The 13404-nt window shown below is 32.1% G+C and overlaps 1 protein-coding gene across 3 annotated transcripts in view; it reads left to right on the top strand.

Annotated features, from left to right (window-relative positions):
- LOC148277515 (fumarate hydratase, mitochondrial-like) overlaps positions 1–12642 on the top strand; it is a 33843-nt gene extending 21201 nt beyond the window's left edge. For all 3 annotated transcript variants that reach the window (XM_088232796.1, XM_088232798.1, XM_088232797.1), the window contains exons 4-10: positions 1855–1973; positions 3397–3629; positions 5450–5655; positions 8011–8214; positions 8660–8821; positions 8946–9076; positions 12007–12642. In XM_088232796.1, the coding sequence (XP_088088922.1) occupies positions 1855–1973; positions 3397–3629; positions 5450–5655; positions 8011–8214; positions 8660–8821; positions 8946–9076; positions 12007–12138 (1187 nt within the window). In that variant the 3' untranslated portion in view covers positions 12139–12642. The remainder of the gene's footprint in view (positions 1–1854; positions 1974–3396; positions 3630–5449; positions 5656–8010; positions 8215–8659; positions 8822–8945; positions 9077–12006) is intronic.
- Positions 12643–13404: the final 762 nt, after the last annotated feature.

The raw sequence follows: 13404 nt of genomic DNA, 5'->3' as shown, positions 1-13404 counted from the left end.
TGTTTTCCTAGGAACATAGAGCAATATCACAAGTAAAAATGAAAGCGGAGATTTAAAAATCATGGATGCATCAAAATAACGCAATTAAAAAAAAAAGTTTTACGTTTTACTTTGTTAAATAGTAGTCTTCTTTTTCTGCTTTCTCTAGGACTGCGTCATGTTATTACTCAGAGCCTTTGCCTGAGATGCGGATGTCCAACTGTCCCGCCATCTTTTTGGTGGTCTTCCAGGGCGTCTGCTGCCAACTGGTATCGCATCTCCTACTATGCTCATCACTCTTTTTTTTTCAAATCTGCTCTCTCCACGTGGTTTCTCTAGAAATATCTTCTTGATCTTCTCTGTAGCGCGACGGTTCTTAGAAGGCTTTTCGTTCCTGTGGTGTTGCACTTTGTTCGATAGGTCTAAGGCATATGTTTGTTTCTCTTCACAGCATTTCTCAAGCATCCAGCCACAACGGGGGCTTCGTTTCCTTACTTAATTTATTTATTTATGACAAAATATAAGGTTTTTAAACTTTACAAATTACATTTTTTTTTTTTTTACATTACATTACATATTTTATTTGTATGAAATATTCCCAATCAGCAAAAGTGCTGATATGAGGAGATATTATATATAATAACACAATAGTTTAAATAAAAAGTCGATAAAATAACATCACATATCACTTGTCACACGGGCTGTAAGAACTAATTTATTTAGGTGTTTTTTAAGTACATATATGTTTTGTATATTTTTATTTAACTTACTTAATTTCTTCACAGAGATCATTGCTGCAGTATATATCAGCACCTAAGTACTTAAAACGCATTACTTGCCCTATTGTTTTATTATCTATTGCAAATTTGCATCGTAATGGCTGTCTTGAGGCTACGATGCTCTTTGTTTTATCTATGGAGATTTTCTCTCTAGAGATCATTTTCTGAGTCTTCTTTTAGGACAGCACTATCTGCAAAACATTATAAATATATATATATATTTCTCTCTTATGGTATATCCCAGCTCCATTGGTTTAACTTTTAAAGGCCTGTGGTAAAAAAAAATGATGAAGAAGATGTAATACCGTGTTACCTCTAGAAAAAGACAGAATGTTCTGAAGTTCAGATATTTGAAGAAAAAACATAGAGACATACTGACAAATAATTCCTATTCCATAATTTATAAAAATTGTATTATTACTTAGGCCAGTTATAGCAAAATAAATTATCAATCATAAATTCACCGGTCATTTAACTAGCGTGCACTCCTGTTCACTGCCAATAACGAATTTCTTCTTTTGTTTTGTCTCTTTCACACAAACATCAGCCACAGAACAGCGTCTCTGTCTTCCTTGTTACAAGTTCTATTCTCGTGCTCTTTCTTACATAGTAAAACAGATTTATTGTGGTATTAGAATCACTTTCATTCGTATAATTATTCTTCGCATAGCAAGGATAAATATTTTTTATATTAAAATCCAGCATATTTATACAAATTTTACTTTCCAAATCTGGTGTGAAAATGTCCATTTGAAGATTACATAGAACTCCATCATTTAAATAAATAAGAGAGATATACCAATTCTTGTATCCTATGTAGCCTCGTGTTACACCATAGCCACTCAAGAGTTAACATTCTCGATTTTCTTATCCATAAAGATATTGAATAAAAAAGGGCTCAAGCTGTCTGATGTCTACTGCAGCTGAGATTTATTTTGATTTATCATTTCCTATTTTTGAGACCTCTGTCAAAGGCCTTAGTTGGGTCAGCAACAAAACACACATAAGATATAAGCTGGTTTATTATATTAAGAAGCAATAATGTCTGAAGTTTTTTAACCATGAAAAGTAAAATATTTCTCCCCTATGTTTTTAGCCTGTGCCATCTCCAAAGCTGCGGATGATGTAATTTCCGGTGAACTATATAAGGATCATTTCCCCCTCGTCATTTGGCAAACTGGATCAGGCACTCAAACCAATATGAATACTAATGAGGTATTATTTTGCTATTAATTAATTCACTGCTGCGAGATATTGCATAGATTTATATGCTGTTAATCGTGTTATCCAGATGTTGATTAAAATTGGTGTTTATGTCATTTTTATTTTGGTATTCTTCCACTTTCCACTATCCCAACTCAACACAGGGCTCTTGGCCTCATCAGGGATACATTATTATTTTTATGTATCTTTGTATGAATTAAGTGTGTAAAGTGGCCACTTAAACCAGCCAATGACAGGTCATAAGCCCTGTAAATGCCTAGACTTCCAAATTTCTTCTCGAAAACTTTTTCCCTCTCTGTTGAAATAAATTTAAATAATAAAACATGAATTACATGAATGACCGTGACCGGGATTTCCCATTCTGCGGCCACACTTTACAATATTTCTTTTTTTTTCCAGTTTATTGCCATATAGTGGTGTTATTCACTTTTTAAAAATATGACAAACTTATATTTAAATTTCACTAACCATATATTTTGATTATCAGTAGATTTCTATTATCTACAATCATAGTCTTTAATAAATATAAGTAATTATGTATCATTAACTTCTATTGTTGTATTCTAAATTTGAAATAGCTTATACTAGTTAGTTTAATAACAACGCTTTTAGTATGTCCAAATGTTTGTAGACAGGCTGGGTCTACTCCCCAAGAAGTATATAAATTGAAGTTGTTTCCAGGCTAGTAGGTGAAACAATTCAGTCAGATGAATCCCACCCACATCAATAAAGGTTTCAGCTCTTTTACTTCACAAAAGTCAATATATGGAAGAGTCGAGGAAATGTAGATGTTTAAACATAGGAAGAATGGTGAAATGTTACACAGTGTATTAAGTGACCACTTATACCATCCGATGACAGATCATGTAAATGCCTAGACTTCCATATTCCCTTCTCAAAAATGTTTTCTTTCTCTGTTACAACAAATTAATAAAATATTTTAAATAATTTAACCGCTTCAGTGATCATTAAAAAATATAAAATATTTATTTTTTTATGAATATTTTTTTTACTGAACCTATGCATCCTTCATAAAACCATTTCGGGCACAAAATTGGGCTAAAAGGTATTTTATTATGGTGCATAGTGGGGAGTCAAGAAATAAATATAAATATTAATTTTTATTCATCATAATTAATTGAATGCCTTATAAATACAAATATTTAGCTTGAAAAAAAAACATTGTGGTTTGTAGCATTATTTATTTTCACCTGAGTATATCGGGAGTGGTCTTCGCTGTAAAGTTTGCATGAGTTATCGCGGGTGTAGGAATTTTCTCTAAATACCAAGCGATGTGAGGATTTAATATAAACTTTGTTGATTTCACAACTCCTATGTGAATTTAGTTCCACAAGTTAGTGTTGTACTGATGGATGTCTCTGTTTAAGAATTTCAAAGATCTATTGTTTTCTAGGTTATTGCTAATAGAGCTATTGAAGCACTAGGGGGAGAACTGGGCTCTAAGACGCCAGTACATCCAAATGACCACGTCAACAAGTCTCAGAGTTCCAACGATACCTTCCCAACCGCCATGCACATTGCCGTGGCCATGGAGATCAATCAAAGACTACTACCGGCACTCAAAAACCTGCATTGTGCTCTCGATAAAAAGTCAAAGGATTTCAGCAAAATTATTAAAATTGGCAGGTAAAATTATTGTAAAATAATCCATATTAATTCTTATCCGCACCACACTCCATACAAGGGTCTGACATAAACACTTGTTTGAGTAGGAATTATTTTAACCAATTAGGATTGTGTATTAGGTTACTAAAGTTGTTAAATACAATAAACTAGAAAAAGTTCAATTATTGTATAAATGTGTATTATATAAAGTTTAAAATTTAAAAAAAATCACTAAGCATGTTTTTTTTTGTATCATAATATGTCTAATTTTTATAATAATAGGCCTTTTTAATGAAAACCTACTTTTTTTGGAGATATATAGTATATTTAACACATCAGTATAACATACATGAGGTATTAGATGACTAAGAGATAAAAAATAATATAAGCAAATTATTTATTTATTTATTTATTTATTAACGGACATTGTCCATGTATACAATTTATAAGGTTTAAATATTACAATAAAAGAATAGTTTAAAACATTTAAAGAAAAAAGAAAGAAGCATTGACAAACATAAGGGACATCGAGACAAGATCTAAACTATTTATTTAGTGCTCGTTTAAATCGTTGTAAACTTAAACCAAAAAAGTCCAGATCCTGTCTTGAGTTAACAATACGACAAAGGCGGGTCATTGGAGAATTTAGGCCATAGTTTGTTCTATGCTGATCGATGAACAGTACTTCATTGTTTCTCAATCTACGAGTCGGAATATTGAATTTTACTTGTCCCAGTAATGATGGAACATCGATTATACCATTTAGTATGCCGAACATATATATGGAGTCAATATTAGTTCTACGTTTTTGTAGACTAGAAATATTTAACATTGAATCTATTTCAGCATAAGAATAATTATCTCTCTCTAGTCCAAGCATCCACGCTATTTTTCGAAGCAAGCGATGTTGGACTGATTCAATGTGATTTATGCGATTGACATAGAATGGAGACCAGACCACTGAGGCATATTCAAGAAGAGGGCGAACAGTTGAGCAATAAAGAGCTTTGATTGTACGGACATTAGTAAAATCAGAGGATATTCTGGAGAAATTATTTGGAGTTTGGGATGCTATTTTTTTAATTTTTGTATAAATAAATAAATAAAAATATGTAAGGCTCTTTATTAATAAATATTGATGTTTACAACAACAGAGATGGAAAACATTTTAGCAAGCCCATGAACCAATTGTTGTTTTTACTTGTGGTCAATGAAGGTTAAGAATATTATTTCAGTACATCTCGATAGTGGCTTCAGGTTACTTTTAATGTAAAAACTTACTCAAATTAGGCCCTCTGTAGCATGTACCTATGTATATTTAAAAATAAACAGTTTTATAACTGAAAATAAATTTTAATATTAAGTATATACATGCCATGTTCCTGGATTCACAACAAACACCGAATCTCTAAGAATTGACAGTAAAACAATTAGTGACAGGAATGACTCACTGATAGTGCTAATTAAATGTTCCCGGTGTACTCACATTGAATGCAAAGAAGGTAAATCTGAATCATAATTTTAAAAGTATTTGTAGTTTATGAAAGTTTGACTATTAGTCACTGTTATTATTACTTAAAATGTTGTATGACATCAAAACCTATAGGGATATGATATGCCTACGGGCCGTCCATTGTGCGATGGTAGGTAGGGCACTACATTGAAACACCAAATTCAGTGTACGTCGAATACTTATAAGAAGGTAAAATGATCAGTCTTACACTTCAGGTATACTGAAATATTGTGTTGTGTTGTGTGTTGTCTATAACTTTTTCTGAACGATACATCATACTGTAGATGTTGTCTTTGTTGATTTTCAAATTTTGTAATTAAATTTCTAGAACACACACCCAGGATGCCGTACCTCTTACTCTGGGCCAGGAGTTTAGTGGCTACTCGCGGCAGGTAGAATTAGCAATCGAGCGGGTGAATGCAACACTTCCACGTCTCTATCATCTCGCTTTGGGAGGAACTGCTGTCGGAACTGGTCTCAACACTAGAATAGGATTTGCAGAAAAATGTGCCAAGAGGATATCAGAATTGACAGGTATTCAATTTGATATTTATTTAACCATATCAATGCTTGAATTGGGATTCAGTTTTTCAATTCAATTAATTTATTTTAAATATTACATACATTACAAACTAAAATTTAATACATACGTATTATAAAAAGACAAAAAATACATAAAGAGACTCTTGTCAAAATAGTAGGAGAATCCTGCTCCGGAAAACCCCTACGGATACATGGAACAGATCAACATCCAGAGCGATGTTGTTCAGCATAGCGGTTGCCCTTCCAATAGGTATAACCATCGGCAGGTTGGTCTTGTATATCAGAACGTGAAACAATCTATGCTGACGCTGTGTTAGGTAAGTGTCAGGAACATACAAACCAATGCTCATCATAATCTCAGAATTATCGATCATACCGCGCAACAATCGATAAAAATATGTAGTCAAATACACATTCCTTCTAGTCTCTAAACTGTTGTAGCCAAGCATACCCTAGAGAAACTCGGTCGGGTAGAGTCGGTAGAGCCAAGGATAATACCCGCACTCTCTCATGTAGAGTTATCTAAGAAACTTTTTTTGGATTTTCTCTATCATAAGAGAGTACTACAGTTCATGTGGCCCCCAAATCATTGAGCCACTCTCGAGCCTACTTCGCACCAAGCAGTTGTAAAGAGTTCTTAGTATGCAAGTATTTTCAAATAATTCTGGCAAAACGCAGAACGAATCCAAACATCTTCAATGCATTACCAATGATTGTGTCTATGTGTTCATGAAATGTCAGGGTGCTCACAAATTTAACGCCCAGATCCTTAACATTCGATGTTCGTATCAAATTCTCGTCATTCATTTTGTAGCAAAGCGGCCCTAGTGAAGGACGTGACCGAACATTTGGGAACATTTAACCTAAGTTTGTTTCGCCTTTCCCATTCAGATATATTAGATATATCTGCTTGGAGAAAATGAAAATCGTCAGAAGTTGTCACGTTTAAAAATAGTTTTAAGTCATCCGCAAATAACAGAAATCTCGAGTTCAAAATTGCATTTTTAATATTATTAATGAAAATTGAGAACAACAATAGACCCAGGTTAGAGCCTTGCGGGACACCCGTGAAAGTATAGAAACACTCTGACGTGAATAGACCGTAGGAGACGTATTGGTTTCTATTTTGGAGGTAGCTCACCATTAGTTTTAACATACCATCCGAAAAACTGATCTCATACAACTTATTTAATAAGACATCATGGTCGACAGTATCAAAGGCCTTAGCGAAGTCATTATATGAACAGTCTACCTGATGTCCTGCATCCAGAGCTTCCAAGACGTGGTTTGTGAAAACCATTAGATTGGTCTCAACCGAGTGGCCTTTCCTGAACCTATGTTGTTCATCGATAATAAATGTCTCTACTCGGGAAGTGACGATTGTACATATGATAATTTCAAATACCTTCGCTGGTGCAGAAAGAACAGCTACAGGTCTGTAATTTTCTACTGATAACTTAGATCCACTCTTGTGTATAGGTGTTACTTTTGACATCTTCCATGTTTCTTGGAAGACCCCCGTATTAATAAAAAGGTTAAACAAAAAAACGTTTTTTGATCGTATGGTTGTAATATTTATTATTCTTGCACTGTATTCATTTTGAAATGGAGTTCTTTTATATTTTCTAAATATTAACTGACTGGGTTTGTAAAAAATTGTATCTTTTATCAAATTTTTTTCTGCATTAAAATGCACTTTTATTTCACTGAAGTAATAAAAAATAAATTAGTGTTAAATCCATAAAAAGCTTTATTAAACTTAATTTAATTTAACATAGAAAAGGATGGATATTTTAACCATACATTGTATATTAATTTTATAAAAGTCATATTTCTATATGCCACTCTTAGAAAACAAGAACATTGAGCCTTTTGTTTTTTTTTTTTTACTAGTTATATCTTTACATGCAATATAAAGTATTGAATTCCAAGGAAATACCTAAGAATCTTTTACAGAATATTTTCTTTTCTCTTTATGTTACACAAAAATATTAAAACTGTCTATTTATTATTGGAGCAAAATTCATAAACATTTCTTGTATACCCACGAACAGGCCATGCCTTTGTGGGATTTTTTGTTTAATATTTTTACTGTTAATATGTATTTCGTTTCTATGTAATTATCCTTTATTTTTTAATACTCTGTTTTACCTCTTATGTATACTGTAAAAAAAAAAACAAAAAATTTTAATAAATATATTTTTTTTTTAAATAAAAATGTTTCTACATTAGTGAGCCATAGAATCTATTCTAGTAATATAATATGTACATTATTTATTGCTTGATATTTAACTTTTTATTTAGTCTATTCTAATAGCATTCTAAGATAATTTTGTATTTTGATAGGACTTCCCTTCATGACTGCCCCTAATAAGTTTGAAGCATTGGCCTGCCACGACTCCATGGTAGAAGTTTCTGGTGCTCTAAATGTTTTGGCATGCTCTGTAATGAAGATTGCTAATGATATCAGATTCCTGGCTTCTGGACCCAGGTGTGGACTCGGAGAATTAAGCTTGCCTGAAAATGAACCTGGATCATCGATTATGCCCGGTTAGTATGTAAATAATTTATTTCAGGGAGGGAACATTATTCTGTATAAAAAAAGAATACAAACAATGTTAAAGTATAAATAAATAAATAAAAAATACTGTTTTTATGTTTGTTTTAAGTCATCATTAATTGCTGTTATTAAAATAACTTGATATTGAATTTGTATAATCCATGTTTATGTATTTTCAATTTAAACTTATTTTTGGTTTTAAATTCCTATTTTCAGTGTTAGTGGACCGCCGCCAAAAATTTCTAAAGCCCGCCCGTAGTGGTTAAAACTTTGGCCACCATAGTATAGACTAATATCTCCAGATTGTAAAATAACCGAATTGTGCTTTTTATTGTAAACATATTTTTCTTTAAAATCACATCGCTGGGTTGACCATTGTTTGTCAAAACTTTTATTGTGCACAGTTGATTTTTTTAATTTATTAGTAATTTACAGGCAAAGTAAACCCGACTCAGTGTGAAGCAATTACCATGGTGGCTGCACAGGTTATGGGAAATCATGTTGCCTGTACCATAGGAGGATCCAATGGGCATTTCGAACTCAACGTATTCAAACCCATGATCGTAGCTAATGTTCTTCAATCAATTAGACTGCTTGGTGAGACCCTATAATCTTCTACTTGTTATTAATAAAATTATATTATTTCTCTTTATTAAAAAATATTTTCAGTCTGAATGTTTTTACTGTATATTTTTTTCTATGTACAGTAATTTTGTTTTAGGTGACAGTTGCAATGCTTTTACCACAAACTGCGTCAACGGAATTATTGCAAATGAAGCTAACATTGCCAAGATTATGCATGAATCTCTTATGTTGGTAACTGCGCTCAACCCTCATATTGGTTATGACAAGGTAAAAATATTTTTTATTCAAAACATTAAACTTTGCACAAAACATACATCTTATATATATATAAAAATGAATCTCCGTGTTGTGTCTCGCAAAAACTCGAAAATGGCTTGACAGATTTACGTTTTTGCAAAATTTTCTAATTCACGTCCTCGAGGTTTACAAATAATAACATCTTCAATATATTGAGTAGAAAAAAAGTTAGAAGCATATATTTAAAAATTTGGAGGATGTTGTTTTTTTGTATATTAAAAAGTTTGTTTTTAAACATTTACAATCAGCAATTATTTTTAATGGATACTAAATTGAATAATTTCCTTACAGTTTCTTAATTTCTCCATATTAAGTTATTTTTAGTGGATTTTTAGTAATGCCTTAATAATTTTAACTGACTTTTAATACATTTTTGAAAAATGGATTCTTACATGAAATGCACCTCTGTTTGTAAGTAGACCAGAGTTTAACAGTCGCAAAAAGAATTTTATATTTCAAAATAATTCATTGATGTTTTGGAATTCAACCATTAACAAGTACCTAGGTACCTACTTTAATTCATTAATTGAATAATAATTATTTTTATTTGATCTCGATAAATCGAATTAAATGTTTTTTTTTAAAGAAATGAAAATATGACTAAATGACAAATCATTGTGAATGGGGTTATACTAAAACGGGTAGAGGAATTTGTATATGTGGGAAGTATGTTTACTAGGGATGGAATGACTGAGAAATATATTGAAAGAAGGATGAGTGCTGGGAACAGAGTGAACGGTGCGCTTAAATCAACCTTGGCAAATGTTTGTCACAAGAGGCAAAATTAGCAGTTCACAATGAAGTCCTGGTCACGACTCTGATGTATGGGAGCGAAGTATGGACATGGAAAAACAGGGATGAAATTAGGTTGAATGCTGTCGAAATGCGATCTCAGGCGAATGTGTGGTAAAACTATGTATGATAGATGCACTAATGTCGAGATCTGTACATTATGTAAGGCTGAGATAAGTATTATCGACAAAATCAAGAAAGGAGCTATGCGTTGGTTTGGACATGTAGAGCGAATAAACAGTGAAAGAATGGCTAAAAATATTTATAATGCGAATGTTGATGGATGCAGAAATAGAGGAAGACCGAGAAAAACATGGAATGACCAAATCCAACCAATACTTAAAGATGGACATGTCAAAAGCTGGAATGATCTGCTCGCGTGCATTAGAAGATGTATGAATGTATAGAAAGCGAGATCTGTATGCAAAGATAGAATAACGTGGCGTTCTATCCTCTCTGCCTACCCTTACGGCGAAGCAGCATGATGGTTTATTTGTTTGAGTCATAAACAAGTATCTAGGTACCTACTTGAAAAACAATGAAAAAGTCTTTTTCCTTTTATCCAGACAGTTTTTGCACGCTTTCAAGTCACAGTAATTTTTCATTTTATTTATTTTGGTTTCGACTTATTGTTTTATTACTTAAGAATGACTAAATTCGCGTTGGGCATGAGTTGAGTGTCAAAATTTTTGAAGGCTCTGGGTAAAACGCAGTCTGTTTTTTCTTTAATAACACGTATTCCCATATTTTCTCCATGGATTATGGCACTAGAGCAGTGAATTTTGCACGATTTTGATTTGAGTACGACGAGGCCTCTTAACCAATAAAATAAACGAAAAACTATTGCTAAACCAGCAGGCAAGCCAATGTTCGGGTATATTAATAAATTTTAGTTCTGGAATTCAATCATAAACAAGTATCTAGGTACATACTTATCAATGAAAAGTATTTTTCCTTTTATACAGACAGTTTTTGCAAGCTTTCACGACACAATCGGGCATTTTTTTATATATTTACTTTGGTATCGAATTAAATGTCTAGATAACGTCAAAACACGACTGGCGATTAAAGAATGACTAAATTCGCTTTTGGCAAGAGTTATAACATAATTTTAGAAGGCTCAAGGTAAAATGCGGTCTGACTTTTCTTCATTAACACGCTTTCAGCACCAAATGGTGCATAAGGCACTGCATTGGTACACCAATCGCAGCGTATCTTGATCATTTTTTGTTACATGAAGGTAAGATTATCAGTCTTACGCTTTAGGTACCAGTCCAGGGACTATGAAATATTCTGGTGTGAAAACACCCTTTTGAATAAATATTTCGAATCAACCATGTCGGGAATCGAACCAGAGAGCCCTTGCATGGCAGGCAAACGCGCTGACTATTACGCCACGAGGGCGACAACCCTTTTTACGAATATATAAATAGCTCAAAAAATTCCAAAATAAATAACATGTGTAATTAATTATTAAAAATATTACAAACTATCATCTTTTAAATCCGAGTAATGGTGGTTTCAAGACTTTTTTAGAACTTGTTACCTGAAACAAACAATTGTAAGAAAATTACTCCATTTTGGGTACTCAAAGATAAATGATTGATTACTTTTAAAAATGCATGCCCGAAATTCCCATCTCAGAAATGAAAGACTGGCAGAATTTTGTTTTTAATTTTCAAAGATCGTTGAGTTACTTGAAAAAAATGCCTTACACTTTGGATTCAAATTACGGAAATTAGTTGTTGCATATGCATATATGTATGACCACTAGTATAACTACTTCCGAGGAATAGGTTGAATTTACAATCATCCTGTATAATTTTTATACTGGAAAATTTGCTCCGTTTTACGTTCATATTCACTGAACTTGTATTTATTGAACAAAACCCCTTTTTTCATTATTATTTTTTCTTAATTCTGAACGCCATAACATCAGCTTTAACACATAAGAATGCTTACGTGTTTGATAAATTAAAAATTATTTACCCACTAATGAATTCTAAAATTTCATTTTTATCAAATCTTTTATTTTTTATGCAAATTTATTTTATCATTTTATTTCTTCATCTGAACATTAAAAAAAAATCTTTTTCTTTTTGTTTTAGTCTGCTAAGATTGCGAAGACCGCCCATAAAGATGGCTCCACCTTAAAAGAAGCCGCCCTGAAGCTGAACTATCTCACATCGGAAGATTTCGACAAATGGGTACGACCTGAGGACATGTTAGGCCCCAAGTAAAGAGTATTACGTACTTCAGTATTAAATAACTTGTTTTTCTGGAAAATTCTGTCCCAGGTTTTCATACTCTAATGTGCAAACATAAAAGTTATTTATTATTACAATCAAGAATGTAATGTCAATTCTGTAAACTATAAAAATGTTTTATGTAATTTATTTATAATGTGTAGGCAAACTTTGTACTTAAAAAAATGGTATGGAAAGAAAACATATTACACATATTATTCTATAAAATATAATTAAAATATCAATATAGAAGTTATTAATATGTGCATATTATTGGAATTTGCCCGTGTCTACAGATTCAATTTGCACAAATGTAATAACTATAATTTTCATAAAAAATGTGTTTCATATGAAATACTTGTGGTTATACCAACATTTTTTGTGTATAAGATTTTTTACAGTGTATCAATATATTATTATTCAGATTCTGTGTTTTATTGTTGTGTTTGTTATTTAAATCTTAGATAATAAAATCCATATGACAATAAAAAAATATAATCGTTGGCTTTTTCTTTGTTCTTCATTCACAAATTCTATGTAGCAATTGCTGTCTATTGTTTTTCGGATCTTCTGCAATATAGTTGCCATCTACCTTGAATGTCTTAGAATGATCACCGTAGCAAAAATGTCTTCAGCGTATCAGTAAACCTTATATTCGAGACCCAGGATTTATATTATCTACCTTCCTTCTCCCTCATTACCATTTACTAGAACAGTTGGTACTAGTCACATCTCATCAATCTACATTTAACCCAGTCCCATCTGTCCTTTGCCTATTATTAATGTTGTCAGTAAACTAATAAACATACATAATGTATTATGAACCTGCAGTTGATAATAATTAGTCTAGTTTTCTTATTTTTATTTCAAATAAACATAGATGCACTAGGGTAAAGCACTTAATTATTAGTACTGTAACTCTTCAGTTTTTTTTTAAACTATTTTTTTACTAAAGAAATTGCTATTAATTCCACACAGTTTTTTCCACTGCGGCACACCACATAAAAAACACAATATTTTTTGAGGCTAAAATATAGTAAACGCAACCATATTTACTTAAGGGAGTGAGGATAGTGTTTTGTGACAATGTCTATCGTGACCATACGGTCACACTTGTACCGAAGCGTTAAAGGATCACCTGATTTCAGAGTAATGAAAAATTATAAAATACATTTTACTTTCTGACTATTCGATTGTGAAATGTTAAATTTATTATGTAGTTTTTTTTTTACCTTAGTTGAACACAGTTCTTCTTTCAGG

This window comes from Micrasema longulum, unplaced genomic scaffold (assembly GCF_059751315.1).
Source record: "Micrasema longulum isolate JH-2025_06_02 unplaced genomic scaffold, ASM5975131v1 h1tg001021l, whole genome shotgun sequence".
NCBI lineage: Eukaryota > Metazoa > Arthropoda > Insecta > Trichoptera > Brachycentridae > Micrasema > Micrasema longulum.
Note: the sequence above shows the minus strand (reverse complement) of the source record. Positions and strands in the feature narration are given on the sequence as shown.